The sequence below is a fragment of the Helobdella robusta genome (genome assembly GCF_000326865.2).
Source record: "Helobdella robusta unplaced genomic scaffold HELROscaffold_30, whole genome shotgun sequence".
NCBI classification, from domain to species: domain Eukaryota; kingdom Metazoa; phylum Annelida; class Clitellata; order Rhynchobdellida; family Glossiphoniidae; genus Helobdella; species Helobdella robusta.
The window spans coordinates 52,024-70,938 of record NW_008704502.1 but is presented as its reverse complement, the minus strand read 5'-3'; the positions used below and the strand labels follow the sequence as shown (position 1 = coordinate 70,938).

At 36.4% G+C, this 18,915-nt stretch overlaps 2 protein-coding genes across 2 annotated transcripts; one reads left to right on the top strand and one right to left on the bottom strand.

The window, feature by feature from the left end:
• Positions 1–1,418: 1,418 nt before the first annotated feature.
• HELRODRAFT_174434 (hypothetical protein) lies at positions 1,419–8,346 on the top strand (the record flags this gene model as incomplete). Its single annotated transcript, XM_009021893.1, has 8 exons — positions 1,419–1,514; positions 2,353–2,428; positions 3,250–3,312; positions 4,097–4,174; positions 4,411–4,526; positions 5,037–5,121; positions 5,435–7,776; positions 8,302–8,346. 8 exons carry the CDS (start codon positions 1,419–1,421, stop codon positions 8,344–8,346), a joined length of 2,901 nt encoding a protein of 966 aa, XP_009020141.1.
• Positions 8,347–14,718: 6,372 nt separating this feature from the next.
• HELRODRAFT_174433 (hypothetical protein) lies at positions 14,719–16,942 on the bottom strand (the record flags this gene model as incomplete). Its single annotated transcript, XM_009021892.1, has 2 exons — positions 14,719–16,477; positions 16,695–16,942. The coding sequence occupies 2 exons, from the start codon at positions 16,940–16,942 to the stop codon at positions 14,719–14,721; spliced, it is 2,007 nt and encodes a 668-aa protein (XP_009020140.1).
• Between the last annotated feature and the right edge of the window lie 1,973 nt (positions 16,943–18,915).

Sequence of the window (18,915 nt, the reverse complement as noted above, 5' to 3'; positions counted from 1 at the left end):
TATGTGTGTATATATGTGTGTGTGAAAGCGAGAAAAAGAGTGTGTGTATGTGTGTGTGTCTGTGTGTGTGTGTGTGTGTGAGAGAGAGAGAGAGAGAGAGAGAAAGAGTGTTTGAGTGTCTGTGTGGTGTGTGTGTGATTTCACCTGTTGGAATAGATTAGATTAGAATGAATAGATTTTGCTCATGAAGCATTTATAAACATTTATACAAAATACAAGCATACAAGAAGATATACAAGCAGCATATCTGCAAAAACGTCCGCACAAACACCACTTAAACAAACATACAAATAAACTTTCAAACTGAAACATGCAGACAAAAAAATCACATAAAAACACGCTGACCAGTCTAAAATATACATTATGTAGATACAACACAATTTACAATATAAACTAGCATGAGAAGATACAACACGATACAAATACATACAAACTAACACGAGTAGATACAATACAAGTTACATACCAAACTAATATGAGAAGATCCAATACAAATTACATACAAACTAACATGACTAGATACAACACAAATTATATACAAACTAATACGAGAAGTTTCAATACAAATTACATACAAACTGAAATGATACAAACAGTGCAAAGCAAGTTGCAAGTTATAAGCCAGCCCAAGGCATACAACAAAACATTCTCTACTGGAAAGTATTAACTTGCCTGAAACGCGATATCCAAAGAGGCCTGGTTAACGAAATGCATAAATGCTTTCCTTAAAAACTCAGGAATGTAAAATAGTGATGAATGAATTGATGAATGAATGAATAAATGGATGAATGAATGAATGACTGATACTGTTGGATGACTGATAACAATAAGTTTAACATGTGTGTTGTGTGTGTTGTAAGTGTGTGTGCGTTGTGTGTGTGGTGTTTGTGTAATATAAAAAGATAATTATACTCGTGCAAACTCAACTAGACAAACAACAAAAACAAACAAAAGACAATAGAGAGAGAGAGAGAGAGAGAGAGGAAGAGAGAGAGAGAGAAAGAGAAAATAGAGAGAGGCAGAGAGAGACAGAGTTCATGACAGGTAGGTAGGTAGGCGGAATTGGAAAAAGGTCCCATAAACAAGCCGCAGACCATTCAACGAAGACAAGAAGCCTGCGGAGAAATTTGCGAACGGAAGAATCATTATTATTTGTCGACTGTTGATGATGGCGCGCTTGCTTTTGAATTGCGCATGAATAAGCACTGATTAAACGCGGGGAAAGGAGGAATCGGCAAATAACAGAGAGAGAAAGAAAAAAAGAGAGAGAGAAAGAAAAAACAGAGAGAGAAAGAAAAAAACAGAGAGAGAAAGAAAAAAACAGAGAGAGAAAGAAAAAAACAGAGAAAGAAAGAGAGAGTAAGGAAGAGAAAAAACAGAGAAAGAAATGAACAAGTGATCGAGGCAGTCACGAAAGAATGAGGAAAAAAGAGAAAAAGAAAAATAAATTTTATGAAAAAAGACATGTAGATCAAACGCCAGGAAAAGAAGAAAAATCGGTGAATGACAAGAAGGTTGGAGAGAAAGGGAGGAAAGAAAACAGAAAAAAAGAAAGAGAGAAAAAGAGAGAGAGAGAATAGCAAAACACAGAAGAATGAGTGAGAGAGAGAGAGAGAGAGAGAGAGAGAGAGAGAAAGAGATGAAGAAGATCGTATAAAAAATACATGTAGATTTAACGGAAAGAAAGGAAAATCCGGCGAAAAACACGAAAGAAAAGTAAAAACAGACAGACAGACAAAGAGGCAGGAAGTAAAAAAGACAGACAGGAAAAAGAGAGGCAGATAGACAAAAGAAAAAAACAAGAGAGTATGAAAAAGTGAGTGTTAGAGAATGAGAACGTCTATAAATAAACACGGAGTTATCTAATGGCGATAATTAGTGTTATACGTTCGCGGATGGGTTGATAAAGAAAGAACAAGGGTTGTATTCCTTCACTAGTAAATCACTGCATGAATGAATGAACAAATGAATAAGTGAACGAATGAATGAATGAATGAATAAATGTATGAATGAATTAATGAATAAACGAACGAACGAACGAACGAACGAACGAACGAATGAATTCATGCCTGATGAATTATTCAATAGCAGTAATCACAGTGACAGCCAGCCAACGACGGATACAATCATCACCACCACCATTATCATCACCACCATTATCATCACCACCATTATCATCACCACCATTATCATCACCACCATTATCATCACCACCATTATCATCACCACCATTATCATCACCACCATTATCATCACCACCATTATCATCACCACCATTATCATCACCACCATTATCATCACCACCATTATCATCACCACCATTATCATCACCACCACTACCACCACCACCAGGTGTTCGATGGGATCATCATCATAGCATCTTTTACATTGGACCTCGTCTTTATTGACGGCATTGCTGACAACGAAGGTTTTGTTTTTCATTCATTCATTCGTTTGTTCATTCATTCATTCGTTCGTTCATTCATTCATATTTCATTTCTTTCGATTGTTTGTTCATTCAGTTTTTACCTGCCCATTCATTTGTTTATTCAGGTTGTTTTTTGTTTCCTTGCCAATAAAAAAAATTTTCATTAGTTTATTCACTCGTGCATTTATTAATTCATTCATTATTCATTTATTCATTCATTCATTATTCATTTATTCATTCATTCATTATTCATTTATTCATTCATTCATTATTTATTTATTCATTCATTCATTATTCATTTATTCATTCATTCATTATTTATTTATTCATTCATTCATTATTCATTTATTCATTCATTCATCGTGCACTTTTTCATCACCGTCCAATCATTTTCCCCCCACATTTTCATTCATTTTCACTTTGGTACGTTCATTTCTTCTTGCACGGAAATGATTTGATGCGTGCAAGATGCTTGCAGAAGCAGGCAGGGCTGTCAAAAATATTCATTGCTTAACCCCCCCATCTCTGAGCTGTTTTTGGCGTTTGTCTATATACTCATTTATTAGATCATTCACTTATTTATTTATTTATTTATTCATTCATTCAATCGTTTTTTGATTTAGTCATTCATTCAGTATCAGTCATTCATTCATTCAGTATCAGTCATTCATTCATTCAGTATCAGTCATTCATTCATTCAGTATCAGTCATTCATTCATTCAGTATCAGTCATTCAACAGTATTATTTATTCATTCATTTACTTTATACTCACTCACTCACTTACTCACTCACTCACTCACTCCATCAATCCATCATTAAGGTGAGGAAGCGGTTGCCTTCATCATTCTTTTCCTCCTCTGGAGGATTCTGCGAGTCATCAATGGTGAGTATGACGATGATGGATGACGATGATGGTAGTGATGATGACGACGATGATGATGATGACGATGATGACGATGGTGATGGTGGTGGTGATGATGATGACGACTATGAGATCATCATCTCCAGACACCATAGAATCTTCATTACCATGATATGAATTTTGTAGAATCTCAAACCAAATACATTCCAAATCATAATTTCCATGAATAATTCAACGCGCCGTGCATTTGATAAAACGAAACAATAACGATACAGTATCTTGATGAATCGATACAATAACGATACAGTATCTTGATGAATCGATACAATAACGATACAGTATCTTGATGAATCGATACAATAACGATACAGTATCTTGATGAATCGATACAATAACGATACAGTATCTTGATGAATCGATACAATAACGATACAGTACCATGATGATTTGACACAATATTGATGCAGTAACGTGAAGAAACAAAACAGCAACATAGGAATTTTTAAAATTCACTAGCGGCCAAGTTACACTTTAGAAAAATTCTTATTTGCATTGAATAAGTTATATTCAACATTTGAAATTTATTTGTTTGAGGTGTTTAATATTAAGTGTAAATTGTTTGGAAATGTTGAGATGAGAAGACAGTCACGTGCCAAATTTCAANATAGTTCCAANCTTTTAAAATCCTACCCACCCGTCTTACAACTCAACCGACCCTCACAACTCGTTACGATCTTGCCACAAACAAGCCAGATTTCATTGCGAGTCTCCATAAAACTTTCCAACCACTCCCACCCTCCGTTAGATCCCACCCACTTCACCATACCGCCCCGGATCTTTGGAATGAGTTGCCCCTGTCTGTCCGTCATGCTAGCTCAGCTCAGTTGGTGCTCCTCACCACTTTGTCTATTCAAATAGAATGTTGAAGATGTTGAAGATATATCTGAGGCTTCAAAGATGTTTAAATCATTAGAATAGAATCACTGATAGTTTTATAATATTATCAAAATTATGAATAACATCTTTGCTATATTATTATATGAAAATATAATATTGAATGAAAATTTTGATAATAGTTTTTTTATAAACCAACATTATCATCATCATCACCACCTCCAGGATTCATGGTGACCGCCAAGAAACGCCATGAGTTCCGGATAAAGCTGCAGAAGAAGGCCTGTCGGAGGTTGGAGATAAGGCTGGAACTCATCGACAACGACATGTCCGCTAAAAAGGTGAGTTTGTATGTGTATGTGTGCATCTGTGTGCGTGCATCTGTGTGCGTGTATGTGTGTGTGTGTACGTGTATGTGTGTATATCTCTGTGTGTAGTGAGTGTGTGTGTACCTGTGTACGTGTGTGTGTGTATCTGTGTGTGTGGTGTGTACCTGTGTGCGTGTATGTGTGTGTATCCATGTGCGTGTGTGTGTATGTGTGTGTAATAGTGTGTTCGTTGACTTTGGTGTGAGTGTATGTATTCCATATATAATAGGTAAAAGCGTCTGTGTTTGTGTGATGTTTGTATTCACACAAGATTTTTGTAAAAATGTTATGTATTTCCACATATGTGTGCGTGTTTGTGTGTTTTGTAGTTGTGTGTGTGTGTGTGTGTGTGTGTGTCGCATCTTTGCGGTTGAGTTTATGTGTTCATGACGGTGCGCTGCATTCAGCATCAACAGATTACAAAGCAATTTAAAATGAATATATTCGATATATTTAATTTATGTTTTGAAATGTATCGAGCAGAAAGAAATTTTGAACCTGAAGAACCTCTGCACGGCGAAAGGAGCCACGGACCGCGAGATACTGCAGTGTAAACCGTCCAGATGTGGTTGGTTGTGCTGTTTTGTGTTGTGTCGCCATGGAGTTTGTGGTTCATGTCGAGTGCGTTTGGATTTCAGATACAGCATTCGTCAGTTGCGCTGTTAAAATTTTGTCTCGTGTGGTTCTTTGAATTCAACCTTTCTGAATTTTGTGGTTGGTGCTGTGTGTTCAATTTTCAACTATTAATTAATCACTAACATCATGTGAACTTCTAACTGTGCAATCAATAGTTCGCGAGGGAGGCAGTACATTTTGTTAGTTTATACTGTTGTGGTCGATTTGTTTGCTAATGAACAAACACGTTGACCTGATGTATGCAGCGTTTCAGAGCAACCAGCTGAACACCTCCATGGGACTCTCCAGCATCGCCAGCCTCAGCATGGGATTCACCATGTCCATGAAGAGCAGGTTCACCAATCCCAATTTTTTCACCAACCCAGCGAACAGTACCGCCAACAAATCCGTTGAAATGACTCCGTTCGCCAACTTAATCCCGCAACACAACAACTCCGACAATGCAAACACGCCAGCACCACCGTCAACTACAGCGACGTCCACAACCACCAACAACAACAACAAGAAACAGACGCTTGGTCCAGCGCCCAGTTCCAAATCCATGCTGTGTAGTTCTCCCAACATTGCACTGGCGAGTGAGCAAGAGTGCCATCATGATGTGACGCCTGGTGGCTACTTTCTGCGCAGGGCCAGCATGAAGGGCAGCAGCGTCACAAAATCGGAACCTGACATCATGCTGGAAATGGAGAGCAAGGTCAATGAAACGTCTTCAAGACCGTTCAACTTGATGACTACACAAAAGATGGATGGCAAGATCGCATCAACTTTGCTGCCATCATCATTGTCGTCGTCTCAAACAACAACGACAACATTTGTCATTCACCCATGCAACAACAAAACTGTCGTTTCTTCAGTTAACATCAATCACAACAACAACAACAACCACAGCAACAACAACAACCACAGCAACAACAACCACAGCAACAACAACAACCACAGCAACAACAACAACCACAGCAACAACAACAACAACAGCCACAACAACTTCAACGTCGAGAACGCTTCAAAAACAGCAGGCGACAACCACATGGAGCTAGCAAATATCTTTTGCTTGACCACTCCGAACGGAACTACCAAAGACTTCTCAACGCCTGCCTTCAATCACCTCCTAAATAATGAATTTCCTCATCAACAACAACAACATCAACAACAACAACAACATCAACAACAACATCAACAACAACAACAACATCAACATCAACAACATCATCAACAACAACAACAACATCAACAACAACAACAACATCAACAACAATATCAACAACAGCAGCAACAACAAACCGTCCCAACGTTCTTTACAGGAAGCTCATCAGCATTCAATCAAGCTCTGCTGTTCAAACCTCCCCTACCTACGACAATTAAAATCCCATCCATCAACAACACAACCTCAACAACAACAACAACATCTACGTTGTCGGCAACAACAGCACCAACAACAGCAACGACATCCACAGGCTGTTTTTCATTCTCTTCGTCCAGGAAAAATAAAATTGTTGATAAAAATAACAAGAAACTCAGCGAAACATCGAGACTGTTTAGCAGTCCCAAGAGGAAGAATGAGCTGCTTTTGAAATACAACACAAACAACAACACCGTTCAAAGTACACAATTCAACGTTGCCAGCAACAACAGCGTTGAACAAGTAAGTTATCGGAAAAACAATGCAAAAAGTGATCGAAGACTTTTTCTGTTGAGAAAATTTAAAAGTAAACAGAACAAAACTTTGTTTCAAAAACAACAACAACAACATTATCAATCCCAACAACAACCTGTCCAGCAAAATCAACTCACAAAAATGCTGCCGAGACAAACTGAAGAAGTTGACGAAAGAGATTTAATGGCAACAATTCATCAGGACGAGAAACAACATCAACAACACCAACTACATCAACAACAACCTAGCGAGGAAGAATTTTTGTTGCACCACCATTCACAACAATATCCAGACTCATCCTCAAAATCATTTTCACAACAAAAACAACAGCAACAACAACAGCAGCAGCAACAACAACAACAACATCAGCAACAACACAATCACACTCCGGATTTATGCGACAAGAGACGAGTATTACTGACGAACGACTTCTTCCATAAAACTGCATTAGACATACAAAGCGATCCCAGCAACATCAGCGACATCAATCAAAATGTTAATGTCAACAGTGGCTCTTACACTGCTCATGGCTGCAAAGGCATCATTGGTGACGAAGAAGATGACGACGAAGTGGTGGAGCTAGATGAGGACGACGAAGACGATGATGATGACGTCACTGATGACATCAACAACTGCATCACGGACGCATCTTCCTTCAATACGACTACAACTTCAAATCGTTCATCGTTCAACAACAACAACGACAACTTCTCCATCGCTGACCATTCGGACAAGTCCTCTCTGTCACCCGCCAGAAAAGCGCCAGCCATCAAGCAACAACTTTCTCAACAACATTCACAGATCAACAACGACTTCAATGTTGATTTACACAGCAGCAACAACAACAACAACGCAACAGCCAACAAAAACAAATCTGCCAGCAACAAAACTTCAAAAAAGCAACGCAACGAAGAATGGAGACCCAGTGGGAAGGTTACATTCATGGTCGGATCCAACGATTCTATACCAAGGCTGGATGTCATTGCTGGGAAAGTTGGCGACGCTGCCCAAACTGCAACAACATCAACAACAACAACAACATCAACAACATCAACAACAACATCAACAACAACATCAACAACAACAACATCAACAACAACATCAACAACAACAACAACATCAACATCAATGTTAACACCAGCGCTAAATATAACAACAACATTAGAAACATTGAAACCACGGACAACATTCTCACCAGCGGCAACAATTTTAAACCTGTCAGTAGCAGGGGAATCATCTATTGGATCAATTACATCAACAACAACAACAACATCATCAACAACAACAACATCATCATCAACAGCAACAACAACATCATCAACAACAACAACATCATCATCAACAGCAACAACAACATCATCAACAACAACAACATCATCATCAACAACAACAACAACATCATCATCAACAACAACAACAACATCATCAACAACAACAACAACATAATCAACCATTCAGAATGATAAGATTATAGAGTTGCAACTTTCTTTTTGCTGTGTTTGAGATGATGATGATGATGTAGATGATGACGATGAAGATGATGATATAATCCAACTTGATGTATCAGTATCCAACCATCCAGTGACAAATTAACAAAGCGTTCATTGATCTTATGTGATCATATCAACACTGATTTGAATTAGTAAGATCAATAACTCATATTGTAGTAATAATAATAATGATAATAATAAATAATAATAATAATAAATAATAATTATAATAATAAAAATAATAATGATGATGATTTATTCACAAAGATTACATTTAGATAACTATGGTGTTATGTAGTCAATCAAAGTACTAGAATTTTGTTGTGTCGACTATGCACCGCATACATATGCATGTTGTATAGATGTATGCATCTTATGAATTATGTTTGTGTATATGTGCGTGTATGTGTTTATGCTGCATGTGAGTTTGTGTGAATGTGTGTATGTGTGTGTATTTGTGTGAATGTGTTTATGTGTTTGTGTGTGGTGTGTGTTTGTGGGAATGTGCTTCTATACAATAATTACATGAAAGATATCTCTCAGCAATATCATCTGCAATTTCGTTCTTTATAATTTTTTTTCAATTTTTAAACATTTTTTTTCAATTTTTAAACATTTTTTTCAATTTTTATACATTTTTTTTGAATATAATCCGTTTGTACCGCGTTACCTGTATTTGTTGATTTCTATAATGTGCTGGAGGAGTTTTCTGACGTCATAATTGAGTTTTTATAACAACAACATAATAAGGAAATTAAACTAAGTTAAAAGTAATTAAATTCATTGATCAACTAATTCACTCATTAGCTTATTATTCAAATTTACTGATTAATGACGAATTGTTTGTTGACCAGTAAGAAAAAAATCATTTAACCATTTAACATCCGTACAATTGTCTTAACCACACAATACCATCACTCTATTATGTTTACTTTCAACAGCTTTGCAAACAGACTCGTAGACACACACAGACACACACAGACACACACACACACATATATATATTTATTATAAAGAAAGGAAGAGAGAGAGAGAGAGAGAGAGAGAGAGAGAGAAACAAAAAAGAGTAAAGATTTTTCCTTACAGAAGAAAAAATATACCTGTATGTACATATTTGCACGTGTAATAAGCATTTGCATGAGGCTGGATGTATAGGTTGTTTACAATTTTAAAGGCACAAAACTGATAGAATAAAAAATATTATATATTTATAAATGTATAACAGTTTAATGTATGAAAGCATATATATATAAATATATATATATATATATATATATATATATATATATATATAACTATATATATATACACGCGTGTACATACCTGAATAGTACGTATTTGTACATAAATCATTTTCATAGTTTGCTTTGTCTGGCGTTTCTTTTTCGTTTTCCTGATCAAGACAAATGGCCTCATTTTTTTTTTTTTGCAATTTTGTGAACGATTTTTTTGAAATGTTCTGAAAATATCATTTTGAAATAGACAGCAAGTCCTTACTTGGTGAGTGGGAACTCACCGAGACCAATGCAATATTTTGAATTTTGTTCGTTCTTTCGTTTGTCTGTTTGTTTGTATGTTTGCTCGTTTGTTATTCGTTTTTTGTTGGTTTGCTTGTTCGATTGTGCGTTTGCTCCTCGTTCGTTTGTTTGCTTCATCGTTTGTATGTTTGCGTACGTTTGTTTGTCTATTTGTTGTTCATCTGGTTCTTTAGCTTTTTAATTTCATTTCGGTTTGCTAACGTTTCGATATTAATTATACACTGTTTCACTGACTCAGCCCATTTGAATATACATATTAATTAATTAATTTATTTATTTCTTAATTTATTCATTTAATATTGTATGCAATCACATAAATAATTGTAGAAACAGACTGTGATGTGCATTTCTCTTAAATACAAATCTTCCGAGATCATATTCTACCATATTTCCAGCTGTCTCATTACCACTGACTATGTTCACAAATGTCATCATCATCATCATCATCATCATCATCATCATCATCATCATCATCATCATCATCATCATCATCATCATCATCATCATTCTTACTCACTATCATCCCCATCAATCATCATCATCATCATTAATCATCATCATCATCATCAATCATCATCTTCATCACCATCATCATCATAATGATGACGAAGACGATGTTGATGATAATGATGACGAGTTGACATTATCATCATCAAGGCAACGATGATGAAGGTCGATGAAGATGAAAAAAAATGTTTTAAAAGGGGAAAAATCGAATAAAAAAAAACTTATAGGCTTGCATTGAATGTAAGAAGGTTGGAAACATGGAAAATGAATGAGTGAAAAAATGGAAAAAGTGATGATGATGATTTTCTGGAAGCAGCTTGTGTTTAGTTGTTTTGAAGGATAGATAGATTGATGGGTGGGTGGATGGATGGAAAGATGGATTGATTGATGGATTGATTGATAAAAGGATGAATTGTTTCATTGATTAATGTAAGGGCAAATGGGTTGATGGATAGACGGATATGAGTTAATGAATAAACTGATGATTGATCGATTGACTGATTGATAGTTGGAATGCTGGATAGATGGATAGATGGATGGATGGATGGATGGATGGATGGATGGATGGATGGATGGATGGATGGATGGATGGATGGATGGATGGATGGATGGATGGATGGATGGATGGATGGATGGATGGATGGATGGATGGATGGATGGATGGATGGATGGATGGGTGGATGGATGAATAAATGGAAGGATAGATCGATGGATTGATGGATATATGAATGGAGTGTTAGATTTTCAAATTTCTCGCTTATTTGTTGGAGCAGTTGTCACGCAACATGCCACATCCTATCAAGTTTTAATGATGATTCCTGGCCATCACTTACTTCTTGAAACATCGTTCGCAGTTCTCTACTTGTCGACACCATCAAGAACTTTCGTTTATCCTATTTCTAGAGCCAATTTTTTTGTTCTTGTCTTCATTGCTATTCATCCAAACACATTTACACACGCACGCACGCACATGCACACACACGCACGCACACACACAGACTGAAGAATAAACATTATCGTCGTCACAACACATCTCTCCTTACCATTTTAGCCAGTAAAACATTTCATCTGCCAGTATCATCTTTGTCATCATTAATCGCCATCATCATAATTATCGTCATCATCATCACAGTCACCGCCATCATCATCATCATCATCGCAATCACCACCACCATCATCATCATCATCATAATTACCATCAATACAATCATCATTATCTCTATCGCAATCACTACCATCACCACCAACCTCATCATCACCACCACCATCATCATCATCATCGCACCTCTATATTAATTTTTCCAAGCGACCTTATTTACATTCAGCTGTCTGTCACAATGTTTTTAACTCCACCTTCGCTTTCACCTTCCGTTTCCACTTCCTGATAATTTTATTATCTTTTTATTATTTTTTTTTTCAAATTCATTTTTATTTTATTTCATCTTAAACGTAAGGCCGACATCAAGAAAAACTTTCTGGAACGTACCACAAAAAAGTTTCTCCCGCTGTTTTCACAAAATATCCTCCTCTTGCTGATGGAATGTTTTTGTATAAAAAAAAACTATTATTGCGGTGTGTTTGGCGCTATATAAATGTATTTTGGGCTGTTAATATTATTATAGTTATTATTATTATTTATTTAGCGCTGTCTTTTTTGTTTTTTTTCTTCGGTCCAACTCTCCAATTGCAAATTGTAAGGCTACAGACAGTTTTGGATTCAGGCGACTAGATCAAAATTAATTTTTTTCATTTCCAATTAATTATTTGTATCCAATTATTTGTATCTAATTATTTGTATCTAGTTAATTGTATCCAATTATTTGTATCTAATCATTTGTATCTAATTATTTGTATCTAATTATTTGTATCTAGTTAATTGTACCCAATTATTTGTTTCTAATTATTTGTATCTAGTTAATTTTATCCAGTTATTTGTATCTAATTATTTGTATCTAATCATTTGTATCTAGTTAACTGTATCCAATTATTTGTATCTAATTATTTGTATCTAATTATTTGTATCTAGTTAATTGTATCCAATTATTTGTATCTAATTCGTTGAAATTTGATGACCGCATGTACATATGATATATGTTTTTTTAATGATATCATTTTTTATCGTTTATAATGATGATGATATGAATGATGATGATGATGATGATGTGAATGAAGATAATGATGATGATGATGATAAAGACGAAAGAGGAGAAGAAGATGATGATGATGATGATAAAGATGGAGGAGAAGAAGAAGATGATGATGATGCAGAAGATGATGATGATGATGATAAAACCACGGTAATGATAATGATCTCATGTATTTGACACGCACATCATTAATTAGCCTTCTTAAGTTGCATTTGTTATATTCATACTTGAAGTGCGAATGGACTGATTGAATGAAAAAAGAAAACAATGGATGAATGAATGAATGAATGAATGAATGAATGAATGAATGAATGAATGAATGAATGAATGAATGAATGAATGAATGAATGAATGAGGGAATGAATGAGTGAGTGAATGAATGAATGAATGAATGAATGAATGAATGAATGAATGAATGAATGAATGAATGAATGAATGAATGAATGAATGAATGAATGAATGAATGAATGAAAAAACATGAATGAATGAAAAACACGAATGATTGAAAGAGTGTGTAAATAAATGCGTAATGGAACAATTAATTAATTGTATTTGACGTTTGAATATACTTTTTAATTACATTTCTAAATGAAACTCTTACCTGAAAGTATAATGAAAAATTTGTGTCCATGGTTGAAGATAAAGCTTGCTGACGAAAATTGAATTAAACTTATTACGCATTACAACATTACAAACAACTTTCATCTTTTCTAGTTAGGGCCAGATTAATATTGCTAACTAACCAATCCCAATGTATCTAATGTATCCTATGTATCTAATGTATCTAACGTATCTAGCTTGCTTCTATCACAGTCAGCGTATATATATATATATATATATATATATATATATATATATATATATATATATATATATATTCATTCACAATTCACTGTACCTTTAATGGGATTACTCAAATTTTAATAAAATGAAATTAAACAAAATCGGTTTCAGAGTTTTCACTACTGACAAATTTAAGGAAATCTAATTAACGTAGTTGCTGTTGTTGTTGAGGTTGCTGGCAGTTGTTGCATGATGTTGTTGCATGATGTTGTTGCAGGATGTTGTTGTAGGATTGTAGTTTACCGGTAACCTAAAATGTCCAATCTGATGTTGACTTCTGAATTCTAAATTCCGACCCATCCCTACTATCAGCGAGTTAGCTCAGTATGTAGAAGAGCCATGTTTCACGTTGTTATCACGCGATGGCATGGTTCAAATGCTGCCTGTTCGAAACTCAAAAACCATCGTATGCCTTTTACGTATGTCTGTGCCAGCTTTGCCGGTAAAACAATAAAAAAAATTTTCGAGGAAAAACTCAAAGCTACTGACTCTATCTATTGTGGAGGAACATTTTTGTGGAGATTTCAGGATAATAGCCCATTGTTTGCCTTTTTTAAATCCCATTTCATCCCATTTTCCATTGCAATTAGTCCGTAAGCAACATCATTCTGGCCGACTTAAATGAAACCGGATGTCACTCCAAAGTTAACCAACAATCAATTTTTTTAACTTGCTTTTTCATTGCATGGCGATGACAGTAAACACAAGTTGAACTGACTACAATAACAAATGTGATGACGACGATGATGAAGTTGGCTATGACGACGATGATGAAGTTGGCTATGGTGATAATGGCTATGGTGATAATGATTATGATGATCTGATTAGGGCGACCATACAAGCTCTTTGAGCTTCTGCGTCTCCCAGCATTTGCTGAATAAAGACTTATAAATAAATAAATAAATAAATAAATGATAGTGAATAATATGAGAAGCATTTGGTTTAGAGCATTTTTTAATGTTTAAAACTATTACACAGTCAGATATTTACAATGTGAAGTATCGCTTGAGTTGTCCCATTACATTCCATTTCTCGTGTCACTATCTTAACTAATTCGCAACAACATTAATCTCGATGACATCAACGAAATAATTTCATTCGTTACATTCGCATTCGTTACAGCACCACATTCAATAATGAAATCAGATGATGACGTCATCAATGACATCATCGGTGACGTCATAATCGCCATTCTCGCCAATCAACCATGTTTATCCACATTGGTATCACAGTAATCATCATCATCTTCAACTTCATCATCATCATCACCATCATCATCATCTTCTTCTTCATCATTTTCTTCATCATCTTCATCATTCTGCTTTTCCTTCTCTTCACTTTTTGTCATCATCACAAATTGAAGAAGACCCATTTCATGAAGCCCTTATCATGGCCCTGGTAGCTGTCACAAGGTTGGACCATGGCGATCTGTCGGTCGCCAGGTGTTGATTGGTCGGGGTCGGTGACCTGCATGACGCAGTAGTTGCTCCAGACATTAATCAGAGTGTGGTCCTTTGTGTTGTATATGAATTTCTGCTTGTTGATGTAATCATCGTAGTTGCTGTTGATGTTGTCGTCTCTGCAAAGTTCAAAGGTCAAGTATGCGTTCTCCTTCGTTGTTAGGCACATGTCTTTGTTGTTGATCTTCGTGACGAGTAGGCTGGATGTGGTCAGCTGGAAGATACTAGGTTGGTACTCGTCCACGATGTTGTTGTTGATGTTGTTGTTGATGTTGATGTCGTTGTTGATGTTGTTGACGCGAGGATCGGTTACGATGGCAGGTTGGCACTCATCCAGTTTTATTTTAATTTTTATTCCGCTGTTTGGGCTGTTGTTCATAGCGTTGTTGACGAATATGATGCGGGCGAATCGATCCGTACCTGTCTGCAGCATCCCGTACCCCAGTGCATCCCTCCTTAGCTCCACCATGTTTACGGCGACCCTCTCAATGTAGCGTCCCATCAAAACTTTTTGGCACTCTCCAGATTTTCGAACGTGTTTTGCAGCAAACATCGAAGCAATGAGGCCTTCCTTCTTCTCTTCCCTTTCGTAATTGAAACTGGCGTCCAAACTCGATCCACTCAACCGTTGAATGGCAGTTTTATAGACCTCCCTGCCACTGAACCACAAATCAATCAAACGATCCCTGTTACCCTTTGACCTGACCTTGACAGGGTCCAGTGCATTAACAACCGCCACCCGCGAACACGTGGCCAGAACGATTCCTTTACCGCAGAACCAAGCTTTCAAAGACAGGTCCACATGTTCGCCACCTCCATACTCATCCAACTCTTCATCGTAGCCACCAATTTTTTCAAAAAACGTGCGAGTGGTTGCAAACACATCTCCACGAACGGCTGGGGCAATGTGTGTTGGTTGCCATTTCTCTGGATCATATGTTGGAAGGTTGAATTGGAAAGGTCTGATGTTGAGGCTCCACGTGATGGTGTAAGTTGTGTTATCGGGAAGTCTTCTGTGGTTCATACCGACCGGATCGGAGATTATATCGATGTGAGGCACAACGAAACACTCCACGTTGCCGTTCACAATTGGATCAATCAAGGGCTCCAACCAGCCCAGACCGACAACAACCGTTACATCGACGAAAACGAGAATTTCAAATTTTGCTTCTTTGGCTGCTAAATTCCTCGCCCTGCTCAAACCAAGTGGCTCGTTGCCGGAAGTTGTCATGAACTTAACAGGTGGAATGTTGGCAAAGTATCGAGCGGCTTCCTGTTTGATGTGGTCCAGTGTGGAAGCATCGTCAACAACGATTATTTCGCCAATGAGGAAGATGCAGTCAGAAACGAGGAGACTCGACAAAGTTTTCTTCAATTCGTAGAACTGATAATCACTGTAGACTAGGATCAGTGATACCCCCTGCTTGTCGTTGCCGTGGTTGTTGACGATGACGTTCTTGTACACGAGTTGTGTACATAAGAGCGGTCGGCTGTCCGGGTGGTTGGACACGCGACTGTCGATTGAGATGCCAAAGTATCGATCCACGTGTGCATCGTCGTTGTCGTCGTCGTGGTTGAAGTTGCTGCTGGAGCGTTTGTGTTGTTTGACGTAGTTCATTTTAATACTGTTGTGCGCCTCTGGGGATCTGCTAGTGGGAAGGTGATATGAAAGTTAATAAACAATTTTATGACACTCTATCGAATCTGATAAAATATAAACAAACATTTTCATGATATTTTTAGGCATTCATTTCAAATTCATTAAAAAAATAAAATAATTTTTTAAGCCTGGTTCTTAAAAATAAATAATTTTATATTCAAAGCATAATAATTGGCCAGCTGAAGACTAGCCTATTTTTTTCTGACAAAATATTCTTTATCTGATGGATGCCAAAATCGTCATCATCTCTGCCCTCATAAACTCCACCTGCCCCACCACCACCTCCATCGTCATCATTGACATCATTATCTTTCCAGGGCATGCCAGTTTCAAAGATGGATTCGTTGGTGGTGAGGAGGATGAGGGTGATTGTGAAAAAGCCCCCAACAAGGAGAATCAAAAGAGCAGCTCCCAGGGGTCGTATGCTGATTAGTCGCGATGGTGGTAGCGCCATGTTTCCGGTAAGTTTGAAGGGATGTTGTAATTTTGTGGTGCTGTTGTTTGTGGTGCTGTTGTATGTTTGTGGTGTTGTTGTATGTTTGTGGTGTTGTTGTATGTTTGTGGTGTTGTTGTATGTTTGTGGTGTTGTTGTATGTTTGTGGTGTTGTTGTATGTTTGGGGTGTTGCTGTATGTTTGTAGTGTTGTTGTATGTTGTGGTGTTGTTGTTAACTGACGATGATGTTGTAAGTTGATGATGTTAATATAGGAGGTGATGATTAAAGTGACGACAATCCAAGCCAAGATTATAAAGTAAAGATAATGATGAGCGTTTTTAAAATTTTTGTTGTTGGAAAGCTTTTGTTGTTGTTGTTGTTCACGATGGCTGAAAAATCCGCTTAAATTAACCGATTAACATGGATTTTGTTGGCAATATGTTGATTCTATGTTGTTGTGGATGTTGTTGTGGATGTTGTTGTGGATGTTGTTGTGGATGTTTTTATGGATGTTGTTGTGTATGTTGTTGTGGATGTTGTTGTCGTCGTTGTTTTTGTTGAGAACTTGACGATAATTGATTGATGTTATTAGTTTAATTAGCGCTACAAGTTGCAGTAACGTTCAATTTTCGGTTAAACTCTATCAGACTTTTTCTTGTTCTTTCAAAAATGTTGGCGTGCTTGTGGAGGTAGAAGAATGATGTTGTCAGATCACATGGTTCTTGGGGAACATGATTGAATAACAAACTAAAAACCTTCCAGAAAAAAAAGTTTCCCATAACAAAATGTACAGTTATAACTTCACATAAGGAGTAACTTCTAAAACCGACAGTTTGGTAAACTCTCGATAAGATCAATATACAAATACAATCCATCGAAACGGCGCATCACATCAAATAAAATAACATTTTAACAGAATAATAACAACTTCTCAGTAATTACACTTTAACAAATTTGTTTATTTAATTATCAAAGCATGTTAGAGCGACACGTAAATGATTTACCCTACATGACAATTTATAGCTTATCAACTACACTAACTCACGCCTCGATACAAATCTATTTGTTTCTACCGTACAGATTTCAAAATATATGATTCATTTCTACAACGTGATGAATGAAACCTTATAGAAATTCTATATAATAATTTTAAATAATTTAATAAAAAAAATAAATAAATATGATCTTAACCCTAATGTTCATTTAACGACACGATTCACATGCTTCTAACTCTGGCTATACTACATCGTATATATGTATATATACATACATACATATATACATCTATATGTATATATATATATATATGCATTTATGAGCATATTTGTATATATTGTATATATACATAGGCATATATATGTGCAAGTTCATTCAATGCATTGTGAGCTTGTTGCAGCTGTCTTTCGTGCCGTTGAGTTTGTCGAACGCTCAACTGTGTGTGCACATTGCTACATTCAACCGATATATTCAACACATATGAAGGTATGTATACTTTCACAGATCTGTATGTACATTCAAAAAGAAAAGTTTGACTCCTAACAATTAAAAAAAACATAGCTTATGGTTTTCGGACCCGTCCAATATTTAAATCTCACAGAGTCTTTTAAAATTATTGTAGGCGGTGAAACAATCACAGAAATTAAATGCTCAAACTTCTTGGGAATCACAATAATAGATAGATAATAAATTAAAATACAAAACAAGCATATAAGTTGAGTATCAGTCGAAACATCCATATCATTAGGCGCAATCAGCAGAGTAAATTTTCTCCTACATTGAAACATCTGACACAGGACTGATTCATTTGTGTGTGGTCTGATTTACAGTTCCTTCAATGGAGCACACGGTGATGAACGACAACAAAGCTTCGAACGATTTGTGCATTTCTTGTGACCTGCAGATATCTTTCTATTATCTTTATATTTTTCTGCTTCAATAAATGCTCCCAATTCGTCGTTATCAGCCTTATGCGGTCTCCCTCGACCCTCTTCA